This window comes from Struthio camelus, chromosome 1 (assembly GCF_040807025.1).
Source record: "Struthio camelus isolate bStrCam1 chromosome 1, bStrCam1.hap1, whole genome shotgun sequence".
Taxonomy (NCBI): domain Eukaryota; kingdom Metazoa; phylum Chordata; class Aves; order Struthioniformes; family Struthionidae; genus Struthio; species Struthio camelus.
This window is the reverse complement of record NC_090942.1, coordinates 24,764,091-24,792,012: the sequence shown is the minus strand read 5'-3', so window position 1 is coordinate 24,792,012 and position 27,922 is coordinate 24,764,091. Positions and strand designations below refer to the sequence as shown.

The following is a 27,922-nucleotide window of genomic DNA, read 5'->3' as shown; positions in this document are numbered from 1 at the left end:
AAGTGGCAGCGGCAGAAGGGCGGCGGCGCCATCACGTGAGCCGCCCAGCCGAGCGGCGCGGCGCGGCGCAGCCCCGGCAGCGAGACAGCCAGTGCCTGGCCCGGCCCGGCGCGTCCCCCCGCCGCCCGGCCGCCTCGCCCGCGCTCCCATGCCCAGCAGCGAGGCGGTGCCGCTGGGGCTGAGCGCCTGCCGCAGGTCGGGGGCGCTGGCCGGGATGCTGGCGCTGGTGGCCCGGCTGCTGGAGTGGCTCCGCTCGCTGTTCTGGAAGGAGGAGATGGAGCTCACCCTGGTGGGGCTGCAGTACTCGGGCAAGACCACGCTGCTCACCGTGCTGGCGGTACGGTAGCGCGGCCCGGCCCGCCCCACCGCCGGGCAGCGGGCGGCGAGGGCGGGAGGCGGCGGGGCGGGTGGGCGCCGGCGGGCCCGGCCCGGCCCGGCCCGGCCCGGCCCAGCCTGCGGGGATCGGCGGCCGGGCGGGGCCGTGGGGCGGGGGACGCCGGGGCGAGGGCCCGTCGTGGGCGTCCCGGGGGGGCCGGGCCCCACGACAGCCCTTCCCTGCTTCCCCCCCCCAAGCAACAAGTGAGGGTTGCGGTGCCCGGCCTGCGGCGAAGCTGTCATCCGCCGTGAGATCCCGGCGGGGAGGGGGAGAAGGGAGCTCGCTCTTCTCTTGCAACCTCGTGCTTCTCGCACCAGGCTCAGATGCGCCTGGAAAATTTTAAGGGAGAGGGAGAAAATGTCTGCTGTGACTTGACTGCCGAGTGGGTCCGTCTCGAGGCAGATTCCAAGACAGAGGCTCTTGCCCGTTATGCAGAGTAGACTTTACGTGGTCAGCGTGTCTGAAAATAACTGTTAATAACAATGGCACGCTTCCTCCAAGGCTGACTTTCCCTTCACTGAATTCTTCCCTTCCATCAGTTGCATCAATATTAATGTCTCCCACCATTTCTTGACATTTTGCCTTTCCTGTCCTGCTGTGATGGTGGCCTTGGGGCCTTGTTCATCTCTAATGTTGACAGTGACTGTGGACCGTGGCATTGTCTGTTTTGCTGCCATGCTGAAACACCTTCCTCATCTTTGTTTGCTGTGCTGCCTGCCTTTCCACATTTAGCCCTATCCTGAGTATTTACTTTCCTACTCTTAGAAGATGCAAACAAGTATAGTTACTGCTAGTCATGAAGCTTCTCAATGCATACCTTTTTCTCCGAGGTGTTCGCTGCTGTTAGCTTTATTGCAGCTTTGCCTGCCATGAGATAGGTGCTTTCAGATGTTCTTGAAGAGTTACCAGATCAGGAAATCAAACACAGACAGGGCGGAGTACAGCCTACTGCCAAAGAGGTTGAGCCAATGGTGGGCACAGATGGATGGTGCCCATTTGCTTTGGCAGGTAACACACAATTAAGGGATTAAGGGAAAGAACAGGAGATTATGAGTTAGTGCGGGAGGAGGGAAAGACAGAAGGAGAAAAAGGGATGGCGTAGGGAAAGTGCAGCCACCAATGGAAGTATGTTTTGGGAGGCATCAGCAATCAATAAACAGAAAATAATTGTAACTCAGGCTTTAGTTTGTTAGCCATGCAGGTGTTCTTGGTCACATAGGCCTCAGCACTCCTAATGTGGAAGTGTTAATCTCTCAAGGGTATGCTTTGCTGAGGAAGGACAAAAAAAGCGTAATAAATTATTTTACTTCTTACATTGATTTCATAAATGGAGCAAATAAGGACACAGCAGTTCAGAGACCTCAGTGCTCTAATAGTGCTCTAATAATGTGGCATTAGACTTCAAGCAGGTAAATGTTTGTCCTCTTATTTATACACTGCCACCTGTGGGATGGCATCATGTGTTTGTTTCTCCCATGCTAAGATCGTGGATGAAACAGTGCTGCTATTACTAGTAGCAGGTTTGATTTTGTCAGTACACGTATAACTTAAAAATATTCTAAAAGGCATCCATTTTTTCTGACTTAAGGATTGTCACAAAAGGTAATTTTTGTAGCTGCAAAAACTTGTATCTTTCAGTCTGCAGATTGCTTGCTGTGATAGTTGCCCAAGAAAGGTGGTAAAAGTTTGGGAGCAAGCAGTTTAGGATAAGGCAATGAATAAAAGCTTATTCTTGAATACAGTTTATATGAGGATGGTGAATAGATTGGGAACTGTGTGTATTTTTGTATATGTGGTTAGAGTATGAGGAGGTGGAAATAATCATCACAAAACAATGGGCATTTAAAACTCCAATGGCTCATAAAAACAAATGATAAGAAATTCTTATTTGTTCAAGTTGCAGTAGTATTCAGAGGTTCTATTGTGCTAACGCTGCGTAAACATACTTTGAGACAGTTTCCTCCATGAAGAGTTTGAGGCATGTTTAGTCCTCTGTTACTAGTGGAAACCTTGGATAAATTCACTGCTTTTTACCTCGGATGTGCACTGATGAAACGAACTAGAATCTGCCCCACTGATTTTGATATAGTAATGGGTAGTAACAGTACTCGTTGTGACTGCAATATTCATCAACATTTAAAAATGACATTACAAACTTCTTAGCATAAGTTATTTTCATCTATATGAGGATGTAGTCTCTTTGTTCTTTACTGAGATATGGTAATCAAATTGTTTGACTGCACTTGAATAGTCACAATCTTTTTTTTTTTTTTTTTTTTTTTTTTTTTAAGAACACTTGAAACAATTACATTAATCAGAGGTTTGGAGTAATATGGTCAAAAGATTCAACGCATTACCTTCTTTTCTTCACTATGTAGGAAGATAAAGAACCGTAAACGTAGTAGTTTGTAGCTGCTACTGTTCAACCACAATTTAATTTTTTTAGAAGAGACAAAGGACCAATAAAGGAAATGTTAATTCTTTGCAATCTATCCCAAATACAAGAGCAGTTATGACTGTTGTTTTGATGCATGTCTTCCAATTTAACATATTGCACATAGCTTATAATTTGCCAACAAAAATGGACTCCTTAATTTCTGGGTATTTACTTAAAGAATAACTTCCTGGGTTAGCTCTCTAGTTTTCCAAGCATTCCTGTTCTTGCGTAATGATATTACCTTGTCAGGGTTTCTCTGTGTGAATATCTATCCTCTGTAAATATATGTACTACATATTTTAGCAAATTAGGCCAGTACTTGCTGTAGCAGATTGTTACTGATTGGCTTTGTCTTACTCTATCCAATTAAAAACTTCTGTCACTGCTGGGTACATGTATCTGTATGAGACTACAAGTACATTTATCTTCACTGTTTTTCCCCTGCTGCTGTTGACAAGTCACTGAAGCAAGGAAAGAGAAAAAAGAGGCTTTCAGAAACGAAAGATGGGGAAGATGTATAGTACAGAATTTAGCAATAAGATTCCCATAGGTAGATCGAACAAGTAATGGATGGAAGTTGTTTCTTGCCTGAAGGATCTAGTTCCAAAACCTAAAGTTATGTGAGAGGAGCAAATCATCATCAACAGTTAGCTTTTTAAGTCCTAGATTAAAAATAGTCAGTCTTAGTCGGCAAAGGCAAACTAGAGGTGTAAAGTGTTCTCATTCAGCTACAAACAATGAAGAGGAGATTTGCAGCAAGTATACTGTGACCTGCAAGAGCAGTAGGGATAGCTGATGGCTGTCTGCAGCGTGAGGCGCACAGCTGCTGTGGTAGACCTTGAAGCTCCCACTTGGCAGGTGGGAGGGTCCTCTGGGAGTGTGCTTGCTTTCCTCCTAGACCACATAACCAGGTTTTATTCCAGAAAACCCTGGGACACATTGGGGTTGATAGTAAGGGTGAGTGAAGAGAATGTAGGCAGATAGGTATGGTAGGGCAAAGGCGTGTCCAGAAAGTCCTGCTCTCCTCCTTTCTGGATGACGGGAAAACCAGGACTACTGTGTACCTTGCAGAGAGTTCCTGGCCCTCAGTGTAGACCTAGCTGCTAAGTGACTTTCTACATATCTTGATGTGCTGCTCCACACACACTGGTAGTGAGACACAATACCTTACTAGTGACGTTTTGAAAAGGAAGAAGGAAAGAATGAGTAACGAGTAATGTATTTAGTGCTGCGCTTCATCTTTTTCCTTAAAGGCTGTCTTTTGTAGTGGGTAGTTTTTTGTAAGGTTCCCGTTTCTTTTAGCAGTGGGGGGACATCTGGCGCTTCCTTTGCGTTTAGGGTGTGTTGAGTTCCTTATATTTTTCCATCTTACTGGAGAAATGCTTTCCAGTATTTACCTACTATCCATCTTACTTTCCATCCAGTGCTTGCATCTTATTACACTGTCTATCTTACTCTTACCTTTAGCAATGGAAGTTTTCTGCTCATCTACTCAGAAAGAAAGGGACTGCACGCAGTGCTTCATAGACTGAGTATTCTTTCACCATTAGTTACATTTGCAGTTACCACTGGTAACAGTGATGAGAAACTATAGGGAAAAGCCTTGGTATTGTCTGTCAGTTTTATTGTATTTTGACAAAGCTGCTTTCTGGTTAGCTCAAGCATCGGATGAAAAATTATCCAAAGTCTTGTGATATCTCGGGTGATCTTTGTCACTGAGGAGAATAAAAGATCACTTAAAGGAACTGAAATGAACTGTCTTCCTTGGTATGACAATACATTAATTGAAGTTCTGGCCAATGCTCTTGTAGAAAATTAATGTGATTTTTTTTTTTTTTTTTTTACTATGTCGTAAAATAAAATATTTAGATTGCAAATGAGAAGCTTGTCCAGTCTCTATCAATTATTTTATAATACTTTTTTGTTTTTATTCTAGTCAGGGCAATTCACTGAAGATATGATTCCTACAGTAGGCTTCAATATGAGAAAAATAACAAAGGGAAACGTTACCATAAAGGTAAGTGTGCATGTTTGAATTAATACATAGTGAATAACTATATAAAAGAAGTTGTTATTTCAACTGGAAATGTGAAAACGTAGAATTCGGTAGGTTCAGCGAAAATTATTTCACTCAGTAGCTGATGATTCTTCCTTCTTGTATTTCTAAAAATAACAGGGAGTATTCTTTTTAATAATCTTTATTCAGAGATCCATTTTGTATGTGAATTCTAGTCAATAAGATCAAGGAATCCATAGTATATTTGCTTTAACTGGAAGACATTAACCTAATAATTTCCATTATTAAAGAAGAACACCCAAATTAATAATTTGCAATATTTTGTGTACTTGCGCTTGTTTTGTCTTCTCATGTATGTTTTCAGTCACATCTTTGTGTATGTTCAGCAATTTATATTGTATCCTCTTGCTGTATGAAAGGTGGGAGACATTGATTTGACAGGAAAAGAGGAAGTTATGCTGAGTGTACACAGTACTGACAAATGCACAAATTATACTGGAAAGTGACCGTCTCCATCATAGTTTATTAAAACAATGGGGAGGGGGAAGCAGACAAGTTTCTTTTAAGATGATCGATTATCATTTTTTTTAGTTCTGAAACTGTAACTTTTTAAAAAGTATGTAGACTTCTATTTCTGTGTTATATTAATCTATTTGTTCTAATGATATCCATGCCATGCAGCTTAGTAGTAGTTTTATTCAATATGGAGGGTGTATGTTTAAACGTATGGATCATATGTTTAAAAAAACAAAACAAAACAGACAGTCGTATGCTGATCACTGCAAAAGTCAATACAAACTAACCAAATTCTTTTTTTTGAAATAAAAGCGTCCTCATAGGATGCAAAAAGTTTCAATAAGGAATACTTTTTTCTAGCCAAAACAAGCACCTTTTGTTTGTTAGCAGTTTAATGTTTTAAAATAAATATAAATAATTATACCTCTATTATACGTCTATTAAAATATATAGTAGCAAGAAAAGTACATTCTGTGAGAGTTACAGGAGAGAAACTTATGAAAGTTTGAGAGGACACCACCATTCTGTACAGACAATGGAAACAGAAGGAATTTTTGTCTTTTTTTTTTTTTATCCTTTGTAAATTGTTCAGGGATGGATTAGGAACTGCTTGAACAGTTAACGCCTACAAATGTGAGTGTGCAGTGGCTCTCTGTTGTACGGTTTATTCCCAAAGATCAACTTTTTCAGCACCTTTTTTCATGAAATTCACTATTGGTAGTGTGTCTAGCAAACCCTTATTATATCCACGCGCTGCTGCCAAGTATGAGGAGGCAAATATGTAGGAACTAATGGCACCATGCATGGAAGGTAGTGAAATCTATTTAATCTTTGGAGTATATCTCCTGGAATAGCTAGTCAAGACTAGCGTTACTTTACACAACGGGTAGCTCTCGGGAAACTTTGCTGTCAGCATGAGTAGACCTGCATCTGTCACACTTTATCTGGAAAAACATAAGCTGACTGGAATTAAAAGCCTCTCAAAACTGATTTTTGCAGCCAGTCCCATATGCTGTTGGATAGCACAAAGATTCCTCTTAGGGCAGTGGAAAAGGTCAAAAAGAATCATAAAGTGTATACCATTTTAGGCTTAAAGACACCCAGTGGAAGATAAACCAAATCACTGCTCAATTTCTTGGAGGGACCCAGGAATCGGAAGAGTAAATGGTAACTGAACTGGTCTTTGAGAAGAGAGAAGAAATATTGCACAAGGTCACATTCTGCTGAGTAACAGTTATACAGCTTTTTACTGTAAATGGAGGCTGTTATTTCATGATGCTTTCTATCCTGATTCTGGTGAATGCTGTGTTTAAAACTGGTGAAAATCCACATACAGTTTCATCAGCGATAAAGTTTAACTTCCCGTCACTATCTTGCTCCTTCTTCACCTATATTTACAGTGCTTGCAACATCATCCTAGCTCTCCCTCGTTTCTGTTGGTTCATTTCTCAGTGGCCAGCTTTCTTGTGGTAGTGCTTACACTATGTGTAAGATGAGGTTGGTAAGGGGAAATTTCAATATACAGGAACATCTCTGTTCAATAGGCAGTATTTATGCTGCATGCTACTAAGATATGCTGAGTTGCAAACAGCTGTTTCTTGTCTTTCTATCTTGTGTATTAGTTTCCGTCTTCATCAGCCTCTCCTCAGCAAACGTGTTCCCCACTGCCTCTCCCCATTTTCTTTGTACCCTATCCCTTTGAATATAGACACAAAGGCCAAACCCTAAACACTGCATTCCTCAAAGTACCTGTTCCTACCTCTTCAAGAGAAGCAACAAATGTCCTCACTTAGTCCAGAGACGAGTTTGTCAGTGAATGGGGGGGGGGGGGGGGGGGAAGAAATTCTACCCTTGTGTTTCTCTTCTGTAAAACGTGTCTCAGCCATCCATGTGTTGCTGAGCAAAGAGTTGAACTCCATTGCAGAAAGAACATACTTTGGCAGAAAAGCAGCTTTTTACATTCCTGTTTATCTTTCTCCCAAAATAATGCCTTTTTAACCAAAATCAAAACTTCTGAATATTTTTCCTTTGGGGGTCCAAATTCTGCTTTCTAAGACATTTTCTATTTCTTACGAAGGAAAAAGCAGTCAGCCCCACTTTTCAAAAAGTCACAAAATAACCTTTTCCACACCTGCTTTTCTGCCCGTGCTAGCACTTCTGAACCCCAGAATGACCTTCTTGACACCGAGGACAAACCAAGCGCTTTCTAGGGAACATAAGAGGGAATTAGGGCGGCCTAGTGACGGTGGTGGAGGCTAAAGGTGAGATGTCAGTCAGCTTAAGTAGGAGACTGGGTGAGATTGCGCATTCCGTCTCAGCCCTGGCCATGCACCCCTATTGCCCTTTTTCCATCAGTACTGGTGATCACATGGCTAAGTAGTAATCAGATCAGCCAGGTGATCTAGCAGAAAACGATCTCTTAAAAAAAATTCCTGGATGGATTACTTAGCTAGGGTGCTTCCCAAACAGCTGCATGATTCCAGGTTGCACCACCATGTGGGAAAGCAGAGCATGGCACAGGCAAAACTACCTATTTCAGGGCATCCTGGATAGACTTAAATAGCTGCAAAACTACATTTTATTTCCTTAGCACATGGAGTCTGGACAGCAAGAAAGCAGCTTATCCATTTAGTGAGAAAAATTAAGCTTTCCTTCATCTTTCCACACTGGTACCTACAAACTTTCAAGGACAGCTAATGCAGCCTGTTGCTAGGGGGTTACCAAAGTTATGTATTCACTATGCGTACACGGACTGATGGTGGATTCAGTTGAATCAGTGACAGTGTTTTTTTAGAAATAAATATTTAATGCTGTATGGTTAGGATTTATGAACTTTGAATGTTTTTAAGCTTTTCTAATTCTTATGCTTAATTCATGATTCCTATTAGTTATGAAAGAGAATTTATGGAGAATTCAATGGACGTTATTGATATCAGAAGAACACTCTAGTTGATATATTAATTATATAGATTTTTCTCCCAAAGATGCTATTTACTATACACAAATGAACAGGTATGCTAGCTATGAGAGCAAATCAAGAAAGCGTATTTACAAGAGGAACATCAGAGATACTGCCTTACAAGTTCGAATGAATCCCACGGCCATCCTATACTTTCTTGGCTTCTCTACATTCATGTCAGACATTTAAGCGTGCTGGAGCAGTGGCAAAATTGTGTTCAGCGTTATGGTACGAAGGAGCTAATGCAGACGCACAAGCAGAAGCTATTTCAGTTTAAGTAGTCAAACTATCTTAAGTGTTTGTTTACTCCAGAGAAGTAATTTCTTCTTATCGTTCTTTCAGGTATGCAGAAGTTTTATCCTATTGCCAGAGCATACCCTAGTCTTTCAAAAGCATATTTGTACTGAACCAATGCCTTCTGCCTGAGCTCTAGCAATGCTTCCTAATTTATCCAGGAGTGGAGTCTTCCCCATTATTAATTATTCTTAAATATAAGTTTCATAGACTTCTCGTTTCATCTGCCTTGCCTGCCTGATCGAAAAAGTCCACAGATAGCATAGTCAATACAATAGATGACCCTATTCAGCCACAGTTCATAAATAATCCATAGGAGTAAGAATTTCCGTTAGGCTGCCTTGCTGTCTGTCTTTGGACTAGATACAATAAGGCCATCATTTAGAGTTTGGGTAAAGGAAACATAAGAGCAGTTGAGGTGCTATATAGGTGCTGCTATAGAATTGCTAGATGGGGAGGAAAATGAGAACGCTGTTGATGGTTCGTTCAGCTAGATGATCTAAGGTCATTTACAAGTAAACATTTTTCAAAATAAAGCAGCTTTTTTGAGATGGGATAGCTCAAGGAGGTGAGGAAAATGACTAGTAAGTTTGTACTGGTGGTGTTTACGCAGATGATGCTGCAAGGAGAGGACTTGCTGTGGGGAGGAGATGTGTAAGTTTCTGTGGGCATGTATGGAACTCTGCCTTGTTTTACCCTTTGATCTCAAAAGTCATATTATATATGAAAAGTTTTAAAATACAGTTAGAATAAAAGGACAATACTAAGACACATTAATATGTTAATTAGATTCTAAAAGATACTAGAATTGGAAACTAAACTGCGTAGGAAAATAATTTATCCCAACTAGTTCTCATGGTATCTCTGCTAGAACAGCGTACAGTTCTGGTAGGTTTAGGAGAATACAGTTCTTATATGTAGATGCATGCTTTTTACCTTAAAAGCTTTTCAAGATGCAACCCTTGTAAGTCACTGTTCCTGTATCTTGATAAACTATTAAAATCTTAACAGCCTAACTGCTAAACAGAGATTCCTTAATTATTTCACTGTGAGAAGAATGGCATCCTTTGTTGATAAGGTGCAGACTGGAGAATGCTGGGGGAGATGGCTCTTGCTGGAAAGCTTCAATAAGCTGTTTGCAGTCTAGTCAGCTAGGATTTAAAGTGAAATTTTCTGGAACCTTTTTATCCCAACAAAGCAGGTTACCTTTCTCCAGCATGCAAATCCTGTGATACCCAAGTATCAGCTATTATTAAAATGCTGTCTAAAACATTATTTTACTAAACCTATGAAGTCCTTCAAATGTATCAGGAATAATCTTCATGGTAAGCAGATAGGCCTTATATCTGACCTTTTTCAAAGGTCTCAGGGGACCCTGCAAAACAGAACCAATTAAACTTGCTGTAAGAGCAAGGCTGAGAAACCATCTGGGTCAAAAAGCCACCGAGGGAAAAAATGACGTTCCTGGAGACCAAGATTGATCACCGTAGGGAGACAAAGTAGCAACACCAACAAATAGGTGATGATAATATTTTATCTCTTTTGCCATGAGAAAAAAGAAAAAAGGCCACTAAGAAAAGGGTACTATGCTAGGGCAGCATCCACCATCTGCTTTCTTGACTACAATTTTATAGCTAGATTCCATTAAAATTCCAGAAGAATACAAAAACTAAGGAGCTCTTAATCTTTACTTTCTCCCTATTTTTGACGTTTTTTTGATAAGCTAGCACATTTATTGTCATATTCAGTCTCTAATCTTAAGAGTAGAATAGTATGGTCACTGGCCTGCCTATGCATATCAGTATTTACATGAATTGCACTGAGAGAAAAACACTAATGTAAGCAGGCCTATACAATTTTTAACATGATGCTTATTTCATGTGCTCTTTAATCAAAGGTGAGCATGATCAGAAAAGTAAGCCTGTCTGCTTTAACCATGAATTGTCAGACTTTGCCTTGTCAATATATTTTATGAAGCCTGTCACCTAATGTTTCCAAAGAAAGAGGAAGCAAAGAGGAGAGACCTTACCATACGCCATTTGAAGTTTAAGCAGAAAACTTTATAGATTTTGAGGCTGTAGTTGAGGTATTAAATAATAAGATGGTTTCCCGCCAGATTAAAATATCTAACATACTCCAGTACTGTTTTGAGGGAGTTCATAACCAAACTGACAGCTATCACTTTTCTTCTCACAAATAATTTGTTGTTTTATTCTATGACTGAATTGATTTGCAGTTTTCATTCCAGTACAGTTTTGTTCTTCGCCTGATAATTTGATTTTGATTGGATCGCTCTATTTTTGGATTAGCTCCGTATTAATTATAGTTTTTCTTTGATGAGGTTCCCTAGCTTTAATTTCTGTTCAATAAGCTAGAAAATTGTTCCTGAAACATATTTTCTTTAACATATACAATTTCTAGAGCTTTAGAAGACACGCATAGGTACTTTATTTTGAATGACTGTGAAGCTCCAACTAATCAACCTTTGATTCTCAGAATGATGGTCTTGGAATAGTTTTAGATATAAAAAAGAAATAGAGCAACATAGAGCATTAATACACACAGGCAATGGATCAACTTCTTTTTCCTTGTTCTTACACTTTGTTTTAAGGTTACTCTCTTGAAATAGCACCACCAGCCAGTTTCCACACACCCTCTGGATATGGCACCCTGGAGGGACCACTGTTTCAGGTGTGTGTGTGTGTGGGGGGGGTGCTCAAACTGCAGAGGTTGAACTGTGGATGCAGGTGTCACCACTAGAGGCTAGTGTCCTTCCACTGGTTCTGCAGCCTGGGCCAGTTCAGGCTGGGCTAAGCACAGGCTAAGCAGGTGAGAGCTGGAGACCAAGCCTAGCAGCCCTTCTCGTTACTTAGTATTTGCTCTGCTATGACAGAAAGGGAGGAGGAGGATCCCAGCCCTACGTGTTGTTCTCCAGCTGCCTCCATTGCTGCACTCCTCCCTCCTCAGGTGTCAGTCTCAAACATCCTGACAGAGTCAGAACTGTCCTGCTTTTTAATGCTTAGTCCTGCTGCTCAGCAACCGTTTTAAAAATCTCACCTGTCCTGTCAAGTCTTGCATGTCATGCAGTAATTTCAGCCCCTGTACGTGCTGCCTGTGGGAGCTCCAGCAGTGTTTCAGCAGGTGCTGGCTATTCCAGGTGGTTTGCATCTCTAAAGAGGCCATGCTGTACCTGGGGTGATGTCAAGTCAAAACATGGTAATTTCTATAAAGAATTTTGGTGGAAAATCACAGTGGTTTATAAATTGAGGGTGACGAAGGGTTGATCTGCTGGGCTCAAGGGATTGTGATCAGCAGCATGAAGTCCAGCCGGAGGTCAGTCAGTAGTGAGGTATGCCAAGGATTGATACTGGATAAAGGGTTAACCTCTTCATTAATGGCCTAGTTGATGAGACAGAGTGCACCCTCCACAAGTTTGCAGACAGTGCAAACTTGGGAGAAGTTGCAGACCAGATGGTTGTGCTGCCATTCAGAAAGACATTGTCAGTCTGGAGAAAGGAGCCAACAGGAACCTCATGAGGTTTGGTAAAGGGAAATGCAAAGTCCTGCACCTGGGGAGGAACCACTTAGGGGCTGACTGGCTGGAAAGCAGCTTTGCAGCAAAGGAAACAGGGGGTCTTGGTGGACATGAAGTTGACCACGAACAAGCAATATGCCTTTGTAGCAAAGGAGTCCAGTAGCCTCTTGGGCAGCGTTAGAAGAGCATCGTTAGCAGTTCGAGGGAGGTGATCCCTTCTCCATACCATTTCTGGAGTACTGTGTCCAGTCTTGGGCTCCCCAGTAAAAGAAAGATGTGGACTTACTGGAGCAAGTCTGACGAAGGGCCGCAAAGATAATGAAGGGACTGGAAAATTTTTCATACAAGGAGAGGCTGAGGGAACAGGGATTGTTTAGCCTGCAGAAGAGAAGGCTCGGGGAGATATTATCCATGTATTTAAACACCTGGTGGGGGAGTACAGAAGACAAAGCTAGACTCTTCTTAGTGGTATGCAATGAAAGGACAAGAGGCAATGGGCACAAACTGAAATACAGGAAATTCCATGTAAACATAAGAAAAAGCTTTTTTACTTTGAAGGTGATCAAGCATTGGAACAGGCTGCCCAGGTAGGTTGCGGAGTCTCCATCCCTGGAGTTATTAAAAAACGAACCGCACAAGGTCCTGAGCAACCTGCTGTAGTTGACCCTGCTTTGGACTAGATGATGTCCAGATATCTCTTCCGATCTCAGCAGTTCTGTGATTCTGTGAAAGGGTGTTGAAGGAGGATTAAAAAAGTGGCTGAGGTAGAAGAAATAGTCGGTATGCTGTTGAATCAAAGAAGCAGAAGGAAAGGTATTAAAGCACCCTTCCATCCGATGATTAGGCAAGAGCAGCTTTGGAGACTGTGTCTATGCTGAAAATTGTTCTTGGAAGATAATGTGAGACAGGATAACGCATTAGATGGAAATAATGGAAAAGTGGGAATGATGGAAAAGTGGGCATGCTTCTGAGTGGCAGAGGGTGTGGAGAACACATGAGCAGAGTCTGAGGGAGCTGCTCTGTGGATTTAAATCAGCATGGCAGAATATTCGTTCCTTTCTAACCTACCAACATGACCGTACCTTTTCCCAGCATACACGTTGTTGTGCATCCCACAGGCTTTTCTCTGCTCTTGAGTGAAGATTCATTTTTGCTTTCATGGGTGTATGTTCTTCAAGGACAAGCAAAATTAATAATCAGTACAGCGGTTATTGACTGGTTGTTTTGAGCTAGCAGTGTCCTTGCCTTTGGTCTCCTTGCTGTCAGTCTATCAAATACAAGTTTTACCTGTGTCTTATACCTCCTATATGCCTAGCTTCACCAGAATCTCTTGGAACTTGATGTTTGGAGAGTGGTTCGTGATCATGTGAGAAGAAGATACAAAGGATTACATGCAATCACCCAGAATCAGGGCTTTCTACTTGGGGGAAGACACAATACTGAGGCTGGGATGGATTGGCTCCATGTGTTGAGAGATGTGTTGCATCTTGATTGAGGGGGGGTTACAGTTTTATCTTAAAACCTGGGCTCTTTTGTGCTTTCCTGCTCTTTGTTAGAATGCAGTCTGAGTGTAAACAGCACTAGATTCAGAAATGATCACTGAGAACAGAGTTAGCTTTTGTGTCCTATTTAAAATCCAGCTGTTGACCTGTCTGACACTGTACCCTGTGTTTCTGATAAAATGTTAAAGGTAGCCAGGTAAGTGAGAAATAACCTCTTCCATTGAAATGTTTCTGAGGTTGTTTTCAGGAGTTGAAAGTATTCAACCATTTTGTGTCACAAGTTTAAGTCTTATTTTGAGTTCTTCAGTGAAAGTATTATAATTAAATTAAATAATTATAAACTACATGAAGTATGCATTTTTTCTGTTTGTTTCTTTCAGCCTAAAGTGACTAAAATAAAATACCTAATTGCCAAAATGTTTAAAAATTGGGCTTTAGGAATGCCAACAGGGTTCTTTAAAGGGACAGAACTGTTTTCAAAGAACATAGTGTTCTGGGAAGTATTGCCTGCAGAAAATGTGGCCACACAAATGATTTTTTTCAGCTCTGAGAGCAACTATAAAGTTATTTGACAAATATGGGTTGATAGATAAATAAGTAGTGCAATTAACGGATCTAGGATATTGTAACTTCCTTAATAGGTTGTATGACTAGTTCTACAAGTACTCTAGTTTTGTATCCATAGGATAATTTATGAAAATTTATAAGGTTATTTATTTACCTCTTTTTATTCTTCCCATTTATTAGACAAGGAAGCTAAACATTACTCAGTGAAGATCCCATTCTATAGTAAGTGACTATTTAGCTCAGGTAGGAATGCGGAAGCTAGCCTGAGCTCGTGGTCTAAGCTACATTCACTGAAGCACAGTGGCTGCTTCACAAGAATGATTCACCTGATATGCAAGGTGGGTAAAACAGATGCAATCATTTCCTGCTGTAGGTGCCCACAGAACTCTTAAGTAACCAAGAGAGATCTTAGTCACTAGGATTAGATGCCTACATTTTAGGTGGCTGAGGCTGAGAGAGATGAATCCCATACTTTAAAGTCACTGCCTGACTTCATCGACTTGATTTGGCTTTGAACGCTATGAGCGTTTTTGTTGTCTGTGTATTAGCTCTTTAGTCGTGAGCCAGTACTCATGCTTGTCTGCGTACAACGTGATCAGGCATTGCTGTTCTAACACTTTTAAGTATTAGCACAAATAACTGTTCAAGACGGAATGTTTCTTTGTGATTAGGATTTCCTCACCTGTTTATTCAGGATTTAAGGTTTTGTGGCTGCTATTTTCTTTTATACTTCCAATCAGAAAGATCCATTCCTGAGTTCAACTATATGTACTGTCAGATTCAGCTTGCAGATTAAGGTGCCTGAATATAAATAGCGCTATGCCTCTGTGAGGGTTAAGCTCCCTTAACAGTGGGGATCTAGTCAGTACTGTCAACAGAGCCTAGAGCATAATTCTGTCATCCTAAAGAAGACATCTCCATCTGGCCAGCTGAATAGCTGTCTAGACGTCACTGACTACAGTGGAATCTTAGATACTGAACCCATACATTGATGTCTAGATACAAATGCCTCGTCGTAGACCTCCCAGTCTCCAAGATAAATCTTACCCAGCCTGTCTGGAAGAAAGAAAAAGAAAAACTAACATCTAGAAAATACTGCTTATCCATTCCTGCAACTTTCTCTTTAACTGTCAAGCCCTCGTACAATATATACTAACTAAAAGAAACACAACTAGAGTGTTAATAAGGCCTCTTGTAACAGAAAGCTTTCAAAAACTTTTGAAGTTATCCCCCCCCCAGTTGCACTTTTGCTCAGTTGTCATGATAGACCTCAGTGCAAAAGAAAGATTTCCTTCTTAAATGAAGCTGATAGCTGCAGTCTTAGGAAGGAGCCTTGGAGCCACATGAAGTATGGAAATTGACCAAGAGGCATATTCAGAGATTCTGGCCTTAGAAGAATTTGATTTAACAGATAAGTGCTGCGTTAAATGGTTATTCCAAACTATAGTGATTAATCTAGTTTACACATTAAAACATGGCGTTACTTTATGAGAATGTAGACTTGCAAGCATGGTAAGAATTACTACTCTACAGAAATAGACAGGAATTAATAAATCAGTGATTTATAAAACGCAGTAGGAATAAGATGTGTACCGTTGAGATTTAGCCTAAAAACTAACTCCTTGAGTTTTTAATCTCCTCTGAGATAGTGCCACTGCGTAGCAAAGAAACCAAAACGTTCTTCCCTGTATAATTTGATCGTTCTGTGGGCATTTTCTGGTTCTTAGGATCAGCTAGTCAGCTAGGGGTAAAATTACCTATAAAGTATTGTGAAAATGTTGTTCCTGAGAGACCAACAAAAGCCGTGGGAGCAATTTGAAATCCAGTGCATTTTTAAAACTGTCCAGACAGAATGAACTTTTCCTTTTAGAGCTAGTTGTGTACTGTGCTGTTAAGTTCTAGCCCCTCTTCCAGTTCACACCCAGAATACACTTTTTACCTGTGTATTAAATACCGGGATACAAAAATAAGTGAGGTACAAAGCATGCAAGTCCCATGCAGGAAAAGATCTGCAACGCTAAGGCCGTTCCTTCTTGGGTGCATCTTATATTCTCACAGTTCTGTCTGTTCAGTCATTTAGGTTGACAATTTTGAGGGGCAGAGATTTATGTTTTGAATAAAGTAGCTAACTATTGTAGGCTTTTCAATATGATAAAAAGTGTAAGAAAGTTAGTCCGAGAATCAATTTGATGGGCAGGGAGGTGAGGAAATGTTTTTTATGTCAGCGATTTATTTTCCTTCCCTACTGCAGATAATTATAGCTGAAAATATTGAGGTTAACTGGGTTCCAAGCACTATTAAGGACACCTAGTCTATTTTGTGGGTTTCATGCCGTACTTTAATGAATAACTGTAAGCATTATTAGGGAAACTGACTGGATATGACTTATCTTCGTATTGTTTCAAGGTGACTCTTTCTCCTAATGAGATTAATACTTATTCTGCAGTGCACTCTAATATAGTATAGATACAGTATATCATCAAACAAGCACAAAACCAATAATTCTTTATCTCATACGTTCTGCGGTTAGTCCAAGCCACATCATCATGTAGATTTCTCTGGCTACCAGGAATAATCACTATCAGTCTCTGAAAATCTAATCTTAATACTGTGTGTCCCTGCCCTCTTTCCCCTTCTTTCTTCTTCTTCTGATCTACCAAGAAAATAACTTGATTTCTTTTTCCAGATGCACAGATGTGCACCAGATGGTTACTGATAATTTCAAGGTCCTGATGAGTTATTGGAATAATTAGTGTTGGCGTGAGGTTTGTCATCCAGCTATATTATTGAACTGCGTACTCATTTCTTTCAAGCTTTACAAATAAATAGTTTATTTTATTAAGATTTTGAAACAGCCGCTCAGATGTCAGTGCAGATAATAATTGATATGCAGTTCATGTTCAGAAGTTCACTCTGCTCTCTTCAATGTGTAAAACTCTTAATCTTAAATCCTTAAAGAGGATCAAAGGCAACCTACATTTTTGTGTTATATTAATTTTATACCAGAATGAGCAGTAAGATATCAATCAATGAATGATTTTAATGGTCAGTTGGGAAATATTTCATTCTAACATATGAACCTAAAGTGTTGAAAATGGTAGAGAAATTGATACATAAATATGATTTATGGACTGTGGAGTAAAAAAAAGAGTCCACAGTAGTTGAAAAAGACCGAATCCCAAGGGTCTGTTAAGTCTTAACTCTTTTGTATGAGTCTTTACTGCCACAGCAGCTTTAATATGTTTGACTTTAGAAAGTATAAATATGAAAACAACTTTTAAGGAAATTTGGAAAGCATAAACTTTTGCTCCTGTATATGTTACTTCCAAATCCAATTTGTGCTATAATGGATATGTCTCCTAATTTTGATATATAGAACATATTGCTTTGATAGCAAAATCTGCTTGAAATAAGAAATAATTATTTCTCTTTGTCCTTGACATGAGAACAGATACATTCCTTTTGTTTTATTTTTGAGTATTCATCACTATTTTAATAGGTGTGTAACTTGTAACGCAATAGTTCTTTGGATGTAGCTTCAGGAGCTCTACCCTTGCCTGCAAGGTTTAGGTCCTTACTTTGGTATTTTGATCTTGGAGACAGTTTTGGTTCGCGCTGACTTCATAAACTATCAAGTTTATTCTCATCTACCCAAAATGCTGATTTTTTTTCTGGCAAAAGAAGAATAAGTAAGCCCTGTAGAGAAAAATAATCCAGAGCAGAATTTCAGCTCCCTTTCTGTAAGATTCACTGATTAATCACTTCAGGCCTACCCTATGCTACTGTTTCCTTTCTAGTTCTGATCAGCTAATTCGTGTGTCTTTTAAAGCATATTTGACAAACAAATGGGAGAGCTGTGGAGGTGCTGGCGTCATTAGGCTATAGCATCTTTTGCTCAGACTCACTCTGCTCTCTAACCAACTCTTGATTTACTTAATGTCCATCTTTATCCCACTGAAGGCCTGATGCATTTCTTATCTCAGGTCTCCCTAGTCCCATTAAAAATGCAACTTAGTAGCTATTTTCATACAGTGATGCTGTTTGTGGGTATTAGACTGCATATTCATAGACTTCACTTTGGTGTCTCAGTTAGTCTCATCTCCCTAGTCTTTTCTTGCAGTCAGTGGGAAAAGGTAGACCTCTCCAAATAGACATTTGGAACTGTTAAGGTCGCAGGGCTGGCTTGCCTGGTGAATGAGCCTGTCTCATTCCATTGACTGGAAGGAGCTAAGGAGAGCAATCTCCAAAGACAGTCACTTTATAAACTTCCTACATTTAGGCAGTGTAAATACACCCGACATGTTGCATGTAAGACTTCTGTTGTAATGTAGGTATCTCTGTCAGTTCCGCATAGTTCAAAATAACAGATTTTGGGGACAGTGATTGTTTTTGTTTTTATCTCTTCCAGGTATGGGATATTGGAGGGCAGCCAAGGTTTCGGAGCATGTGGGAACGTTATTGCAGAGGAGTCAATGCAGTTGTGTAAGTTCTGTTGTGTATATACATACAAAATGCATTTTAAAAAATACATTACTAGTACAGATACGCTTTTATCCCTGGCCACCTTCATCACTTGCCCTTTTCTTAGTCATGCTTCTTTTCTCTTACGGTAAGATGTTTAGCTTAAGTTGGTGACAACATAAAAACAAAGGGGAAACGTAAAACATGTAGCAGCATTCTTTCCAGAAGCTGATGAGTCTGTCGAAGCAGAAGGCAGAATTCAAGAAAAAAAATGCTTGAATGGTAGCAGTGGGATAACCAGTGACTTAACCAGGTAGTCATTCAGTTGTAAAGACATTTATCACTAGGTTTAGGAGGTGAGGAGAATGTTTTTGAACACTTTATTGAGTGTGAGATTGACACATTAGAATAACTTGTTTTGACTCCTTTGGAGTCTGGATGAAGAGCAAAGGCGACCTGTTGTATTATCCAGTTGACAGAAAATTATTTCCTGCACTTGAAATATTCATGTTAATTCCCATCACCAGATATAGATACAGATACAAGTATATTTAATAGTGTCCAAGCTTCCATCCATTTGCTGTTAGCCTTGATACTGTTAGATTGTAGTACTGAAAATATCCTGACAATAGAGAAGGTTGTTCCTAGAAAAGTCTTTTAATAACATGCTTAGATTTGACAAATTATTCAATAGAAAGACCCAACGCAATACAAATAGAACATTTGACACATCCAGCAAACCCAGGTATGTAAGCGACTGCATGTTCCAGGCCATTTTTTCCCACTACCCGTATTTAATTGTGCGTTCTCCTGTATTAATAAATGCATGGCTTACAGAACTTAGGAGTATTTTAATGCTGTTGTCGATGAGAACACATTTGCCACATTTCAGATATTATAATGCAGCTTTCTGTAAGTAATAGACAAAACCATAAGTAACTGTTTTCTCATTGTAGCTACATGGTAGATGCAGCAGACTTAGAAAAAGTAGAAGCTTCAAAGAATGAACTACACAATTTGATAGACAAGCCACAGTTGCATGGGATTCCAGTAAGTATTTTGATTTTTTTTTTTATTATTCTTACATGAATATAGATTCTGTAGCCTAAATTCTGATGAATTCGTTCTCCTATACTCTTTTGAAAATCTTAGGGAAGATGTGATGCGGCCCTGATGTACTGAGCTCTGTTATTACAAAAATTGTTGTGATATTTTTTGCAATACTCAGCATCTTATCAGTGCTGTAATGTGTTTGTACATTTCCCAGTGTAAAGGTCAGAGTAGATTTGGAACAAATTCATTTTCACATGTGGCATTATCAGAGAGTAATTACCTCCGGTCAGTCCCCTGGTTGGCTGAGTTTGAACCAGTGACCCAGATATGTTTGTGGCAGTATTTTAAAGCATATGAGATTTATCTTTCTGAAGGCTGGCAGACGCTAACATCAGATAGTCTCCTCTGCTTCCAGAGAACATGAAGGAACTTGACTTTTTCTGTCTCTTGACTTTTTCTTATGTTTTAAGTTTTGCAAACTAAGAATATGTAGGAAAAAAGGCAAAAATATGTCTGTTCTCAAGTAGGATCTTCATTTTGTCAAAGAATAGTATGTCCTACTGAAATTCTAGTGAGGAATTAGAGAAGTGGAAATCGGATATTGTTTGATTAATTATAATCTGCTGTCTTAGACTTAGTATGAATCAACCTAGTTAGCATCATTGAGCTTTGATGCTGATATCACTAAACAAGGGTTCATACCTTTGATCCTAAGATAGAAAAATACGGTACATGGACAATCAGAAAAGATGCTCAAAATTTATGGCTCCTGCTTGACCCTTATTTTTGTAAGCCAATATTTGGAACTTTAGCCAATGCAAATGCGTGAAGTCCACTGAGGAAGAGTAGACAGATGGCTAACATCGAGTCATTATGTGAATAAAGTTAAGCAAATGCACCCTTTCTTGAAGGAGAATTTTTCAAGGGATTCCCCATCATTTTTGTAAAGTTTGCTGTTGTTGTTGTATTTTTATGTATTAAGTATATGTTATTGAACAAATCCTGCAGGAGCCTACATGCAGGCCATTGATACATTGTCTTTCTGTAGTTCGAATTTCACATCCTGTTTTACTGCTCTCTGTCCCTTCCTGGCACAATAGGTCTCTACTATCTTCAGAAGTACTTAATTAGGCTCCTTTCCATTTATACATTATAATATCACATTCCAATTGCACAGCTTGGCAGGCATGGTCATTTCCAAGGTGCAGTAGTGTATTTTTTTGCTTATTTTTATTTCATAGGTAGTAACTAATATTGAACTTCCTTTAATTTATTGTACTTAGACTTTGGCATAATAGATTTTAAGGTACCTTTATTAACCTGAAAGGGTAAGCAATGAGTTTTAATGTGTTCCAAATCTATGGGAAACACGGAACAATCTTGACTTTGACTCAGAGTTGTAACAGATGTGGAAATCAATAACGCGATCCTAATTAGAAAAACCTTCCATTACTTAGAATATATTCAACACATTCATCTAACCTTTACTTACACTTGAGGCCTTGTGTATCATTTAGGAACTTTTAGTCCCAGCTTCTGTTCAGTAAACTTTTCTTATTTCTCAGACTTAATTCCTTCTGGCAGCCCTTCTGATTTCTGCCATGGGTTCTGTAAGGGGAAGTAGAGGAATCAGTCAGTGGCTGGTATTTGGGTGATTTATGGTTTGGATGCCTGCCTGTGGACTATGTCTACATTAAGAAATGGGTGGGCAAAATAGGAATGGGACTGTAGAGAGAATCAAGTGGTCTTGAGGACCCAGCCTCTACTCTGTATATTTCTGAGGTGCTTCCTTCGGATGAGCTTTAAGTTGGTCATGCAGATTGAATGTTTGCTGGTGATTTGAATGCACTGGTGCATGCTCTCCTTCAGGTTTAGTGTCATGCAAAAGGAATCCAGTTTATGCAATCTGACATCATCCTGCAATGTGATCTAAAACAGAGTAAGTGGGGACGGTTGGGAGATTCACTTCCGAAGAGCCCTTTTGATCCAAGCTGAAATACTAATGCACCCTTAGTTGATTGGATGGATCCAGTTTTCAGCAGGTGGATACTCAGCATCTGACCTGGACCGGGTGAGAGGATTTCTAGTCCATTCCCACAATCACTGGTCATTTTGAAAACGTCGTCTGTTGTGTTTTAAATATTTGGCTGCAAGATCCAAAAGAATGCCAACAAATGGTTAAAGACAAAAATAAATTTTTATTGCTCCTGGATTTTCAGTGAATATGAATTATTTCTTTTAGGTGTTAGTCCTTGGAAATAAAAGAGACCTCCCAGGTGCGCTGGATGAAAAGCAGCTAATTGAGAAATTGTAAGTAGCTGGCTAGTGTAAAAAGCTGAGGCACTCTGAAATTCAATACATAACAGAAAATCATTGGTAGTCTATGGCAATAGTCAGAGATAACAGATTCCATTTTACATTCTCAGATATTCCTCTTGGAGCTCTGCTGGCAGTTGAAATAGCACCCTAGGCTGATAACTGACTGCAGTAAAATTGAACCTCTCTTGATTATTGTTTCAGTTGTATAAAGTTATTTCAGATATCCTGTTTTCCCATCACTGAAGATGCAACTGCTATTGAGAGTAATAGGCTCACTTAAACTTCTCAGAGAGCGTTGTAGTGGCAGTTTAATGCTTGAATGGCATTAGAACAGAATCATTTGAAGCTACCGTCAAATCATGGTGAGCTATCCCACCACGTCTCTGTAACTGCAGCGAGATCATAGCCTTGCAACTGCACACAGATCTCTAATTCTTGCTGCTTATTCCCCATGCTGCGTGCATTGGTGTAGAGGCATTTCAGAGAGCCAATGGAGCATGCAGGCTTCCCAGGAGAGGTGCAAGAGGATCCTCCATAGGATGGCATGTCCCAGGCCGTCTCCCCTGGCTGCATGCACCCGCTGGAGGTATCCTGACTTGAGCAGTGTTTTACCGACTACCCTGTCTCTATAACACTCCCCTTCCCCCATCTTGCCTAGTTTAAAGCCCTCCTTACCAGGCTGGCCAACCTGTTGGCAAAGCACATACCCTGCCTGGTGAGGTGGATCCCGTCTCTCTCCAGCAGCTGTTGATCTTCAAACAGGGTCCCATGGTCATAGAAACTAAAACCCTGTTGCCAACACCAGCGGCGCAGCCAGTTGTTAACTTGGAAAACTCGTCTACTCCTGCTCCCGTCCTTCCCCCTCACAGGCAAGATTGAGGAGAAAACGACCTGGGCTCCCAGACCCTTGGCCACCGTCCCCAGAGCTCTGAAATCCTATTTAATGGTATCCAATTTGCCCTTGATGTCATTAGTGCCCACATGGAAGAGCAGCAGAGAGTAATAGTCCGATGCATGGACAAGCCTTGGCAGTCTTTCCATGACATCTCTTATTTGAGCCCCTGGCAGGCAGCAAGCCTCTCTGGACAAGAGGTCAGGTCGGCAGACAGGTGCCTCTGTCCCCTGCAGCAGGGAGACACCCACAACAATCACTCACCGCTTCTTCTGGGTGTTCCTGCAGAACAGAATTTTGTGGAGTAAGTGTCTGCGCCTTAAATCACATAATTTTAATCAGTAGGAAGTGAAGTGAAATGAAGCAAAGAAAATTCAGTAGGAAAGGATAGTTTGATGGCTGAGGAACTAAACTGGGACTTAAGAGGCCATTTTGTTCAATTTTTTATGAAAGTGTCTCCTATGTGATCTTAAGACATCTTTAGTGGGAATAAAATCTGCTTCCTGCATGTTTACATGAGTGGTAGGAGGATAAATAAATGAAAAAAAAATAAAGACATGTTCAGAAACTTTGAGGGGGTGGGGGAATTCACAAAGATAAACAAAAGTTAATTAAGATGTAGTTTCTTCCAATAGGTAGAAGTATCCTTTCAGGAGTAATCTGATCTGATACCTTTAAGTTGTGTACAGTATAATAAACTTCCTGAAGGTTAATGCTGTGGTCCTCTGAATATTGTTGTTTGAGTGTAAGAGTTAGTACATGTAAAAACCTTGAATTCCAGTGCAAAAGGATAAATGGAATATGCTAAGACAAGGCACCGTTACTCAGTTGCCACGAGAAAATATTATTTTCAACTCATGGATTCCTGTTTTTTTCTGTCTTTCTGTATTACACTGTCTTAATGAGAGATTCAATTTTTTTTTGAAATGACCTATAGGCTTTAAATCTTTATAATTTAAAAATGTTTTTGTTATATGCAATGATGTATTATTTTTAAATTGAATATCAGAGAATAGAACTGAACCCACTGAATAAAAAATGGAAAAGACGTAATTTAATGGAAATTTCTGTGGTCAGCTTTTGTGGGGTTGTAACATTACTTAATGAAATTTTCTTTCCATAGAAACCTTTCAGCTATTCAAGACAGAGAAATCTGTTGCTATTCTATTTCCTGTAAGGAGAAGGATAACATAGGTAAGCTGCTGCTTCTTTTCACAGCATCATTAGCGTATACGTCACACTACTGATCAGATTAAAAAAAAAAAAAAAAAGAATTGGATATCTATCTCTTGTATATAAGAGAAAATCTCATGTGAAAGATTTTGTTGCAAGTATTACATTCAGTCATTTGTTTTTATATAGAATTATATGTAATTTAAAAGGACTAGAAGGCATGCAGACAAGTCATTCACAGGGTGATTTAGTTCTGCAAAAAGTTACGAAATTACTTTGACAGATGCTTTTGGAAAAGCCTTGTTTGAAAAACAAGTAATTGAATCCATCACAAAAACTATTTCTTTCCAAGAACTGGTAACTAGATATGAAGGCCTTCCAATTTTAGGTGATATTTAATACATCTCCATACATGGTTTTACTTATAAGCGAGCCTTACATTCATGTGACTGTATGGTGGTGTTTTTCAAACTGAGGGACTAGTGCTTCTGCGGTACCAGAGAGGTGCAGAATTTACCCTGAAGTCAGAAAGGACATATAAAAGCCCCATGAAGTTGTCTCCTGCCATCTATCCCTCGCCCTCCCTCGCCCTCCCTCGCCCTCCCTCGCCCTCCCTCGCCCTCCCTCGCCCTCCCTCGCCCTCCCTCGCCCTCCCTCTCATCTTTTCTTTGCTTTTCTGTCCCTTTCCTCTTTCACATTTTCCCCCTCCCTTTTCTGGCTACCAAGTTAAGAATGCAGTGCTGGCTTTGAGCTGCTCAGGACATAGGGACGGAGGGCCGTCATGGCCGGGGCTCCTGAGTCAGCCTGAGGCCCAGCCTGCACCAGCAGTAGGCTGGGGGCATGCTGCCTCTCTCCCACCCTTTTTCCCATACACTGCTGAGCCACGTGGTGCTAGATGGGAAGATTACAGCCTGATGATACTTGTTTTTAGCCTCTTCCTGAAGAAACCAGACTCACTGTAAGAGCTAGTCAGCTGTGTAGAACTCAGCTGAATGGGAGACAGTGAGAAGGGAAGTGGGAGGGAAGCCAGTCCTAGTTGATAATGTCAGGTTTCTTCCAGTGCAACACTTATACCTAAAAGGGCTAACCTGGTTCCTGAATTTCCTTGCACAAGGAAACGGCAAATGGGTGCAAACTGCTTATGTCTCAAGTTATTTGGTGCTGTCTTGAGCGTTACTGGAGTACTGTGTTCATTCCTGGTGCCGTATTTCAAGGAAGACCTTGAAAAAATAGAGCTCAGGCAAGAATCTAGGAAGATCAAAGGACTGGAAAATATATTTTCTAATGAAAAACTAAACGTATTCAGCTTATTAAAGTGAGGAAATTCCTAGACTTTTAAGGAGAAGGGTGGGAGCTTTTCCTCTGAATTTTTGATTGATGTCAATGCAATAATATGAGATAGTCGTTCTTTAGTGCAAACTGCAAGCTAATTGGACTCATCAGGAGATGAAGGTGTAAGGCTGCCAGGTTTGTGTGTCTGGAGAGACTGTCTGAGAAAGATTAGTTTATGGTTATTAGCTCTGCTTTAGGTGGCATGAGATGCTTTTATCTGAAATCTCAGTGCCTAAGCTGATCTGGTAGTAAATTCCTAGAGAACTGCCTTGAACTTGGGACAGACGTGTGGCAGCAAATTTAGATTTGAAGGCTAAAGTTGTTGCTGCCTCCTGACATCTTTCCTACATCCCTGAAGATGTTAGTGCCCTGAGGCAAAAACATCTTATCTGCTCATGAATCAGGCTAAACTGCTGCTGTTTTTAGCCCAACACATCAGGTTGTATCAGGAGAGGTAATGAGTTCAGCTGTTAAATTTTAGTTTAGTGTTGCATATCTTTTAGAGATCTTGGGCTCCTACATTCTACCTAAATGACTTCTTAATGCTTCGTCAGATGCTTGTCCTTCTCTTCACTTCTGATTGTGTATTCTCACCTTTGTTTTCACACTTAATTTCATTCTAGTTTGAATTTTAAAGTTCTTTTTTTACGGTCATCTTAAATCTTTCCTTCTTCAGCTCTCTGTGGTTTAGAGAACGTCAGTCATCATATTTCAGGAATACAAAATGCACATAATTTAAAACCAAACAAAACCAAAAACAACAAAAAATGATATCTTAAACAATGAATTTTTAATAAGTGTGAATGAAAAACTGTGGTTTCTGGTTTTGCTTTTTTTTTTTTTTTTCTTTTCAATTGTGTTGACCTGCTGGTGTTCTGTTGTCCCTTTACACTCTGCAAATAAGCTGATCAGCTTTTCATTTTGTTGTATCTATCTTGGCAGACATAACATTACAATGGCTTATTCAGCACTCCAAATCAAGACAGTGTTGAAGAAAACTTTTGCTGAAGATAACTTTTCTTTCCCAATCACTTTGACTCCTATCAGCCATACACTACTGAAAAGATAAAGAATGCAACTACACACTACCAGGACTCACTTTGATCATATTTGTTAACAGAAATAAAACTTAAGTGAATTATGGTCTGTCTATTTTGCTTCTTTTTTTAAAATCTAGATAGTTGTTTGCCTAGGTGAAATTCCTGAAAGCCTTAATACAAGACTGAGAAGAAATCAATACTTTTTGGGCTGAAGTGTTTGAGTTCATGCATGTGAATTGTGAAATACTTAGTAACTTTTTTCTAATGTGAATAAACTGCACAATGGAAACAGATATGGCTGTTTTTTGACGGTATCATATAATTATTAATACAGAACATTTTTCCTATGATCATCTGTATTTAAGCATCAATAATTAATTAAGCCTTAATTAAAAACTTATTTGACAGAATATTGTTAATCAGAACACTTTTGAATGCCCATATTGAGAAGTTATTTCAGAAGTCACGTACTGTAGTTATGTAGTTGCTCAGTCACAAATATAAATGATTCGTATGCATATTCTTTGGGAGTGGAGAAATATAACAATTTCTGGACAGTCTTCTGCTGGGAGAAAAAAGAATGTGGGACTGCAGTGGAAGTTTTTCTCTCTTTAACAGAGATGGAGAAGGGAGGAGAGTAGATGATGTGCATCTTGTCTATATGGACCAACTGACATGGTTATTCTAAAAGCTCATGAATTTCCCAAGCGTTTTTTTTGTACTTGAATTTTCACAGTTCTTCTGGAGTACTCCTTTCATTCCTAAATTTTACAGAATTGGTATGCAGCCTCATATAGCTGGGCCCTGAAGTAGAATTAGCTTTTGAAAGAGGTTAAAGGTGCAATTCACTTAAACTTTTATGCACTGATAACTTCTTAGAGATCATCTGCTCATGAATGCTTCACTTAGAAGCATTCTGATGAGATCTCTTGGAATTCTGAAAATTCTATGAAAAATTGAAAGGCAATGTCAACGTGAGTTGACAGACTTGAGCAGAATGGCCGAGTCTTAAGTCTTAAGCTCAATGGCCAAGTCTTTCAAAGAGACTTTTTATATAGATATAGCAGGGAGAAGTTCTTGGATTCTGATCTGAAGATATGGTAGATGAACTGATGGTTATTATAAAAAGTTATAAGTAGTTTATGCAATTCTTATAATTAAATAAACAAAAATAGTAATACTTTTTGATAAATCTTCCACTTGAGGATGCTTTTAGGCTGATGGCTTTAATAAGCTGCCTAAAACATAAATCTGTCTATCTCAAGTGTAAACAAGAATGCTACTACAAACATGATAAGGTATAGCACTTATTTATACATGTTTGCAATACTTCATACAGAAGCCTGGCCAGAGGGGCTTGTTTTTTCTAGCAGTTAATTGAGTGATTTGACCATATGTTACATGCTGAGTGCTCAATAAATAAGTGAATAATGGATATCTGCTGATCAG

General features: G+C 39.8%; 1 protein-coding gene across 1 annotated transcript; it reads left to right on the top strand.

Annotated features, from left to right (window-relative positions):
- The first annotated feature begins 1 nt into the window (after position 1).
- LOC104152148 (ADP-ribosylation factor-like protein 8B) lies at positions 2-26,576 on the top strand. Its single transcript, XM_068931864.1, has 7 exons — positions 2-337; positions 4,750-4,830; positions 18,612-18,685; positions 19,621-19,714; positions 21,960-22,027; positions 24,052-24,122; positions 26,376-26,576. The coding sequence occupies exons 1-7, from the start codon at positions 149-151 to the stop codon at positions 26,423-26,425; spliced, it is 627 nt and encodes a 208-aa protein (XP_068787965.1). The 5' UTR covers positions 2-148; the 3' UTR covers positions 26,426-26,576.
- Positions 26,577-27,922: the final 1,346 nt, after the last annotated feature.

Bases quoted from the DNA above. Each gene is read 5' to 3' on its own strand.
- LOC104152148 (XM_068931864.1), top strand. From the start codon at position 149: ATGCCCAGCAGCGAGGCGGTGCCGCTGGGGCTGAGCGCCTGCCGCAGG. The intron at 22,028-24,051 runs GTAAGTAGCTGG...TTCTTTCCATAG, and splicing joins AAGCAGCTAATTGAGAAATT to AAACCTTTCAGCTATTCAAG. The intron at 24,123-26,375 runs GTAAGCTGCTGC...CTATCTTGGCAG, and splicing joins TAAGGAGAAGGATAACATAG to ACATAACATTACAATGGCTT.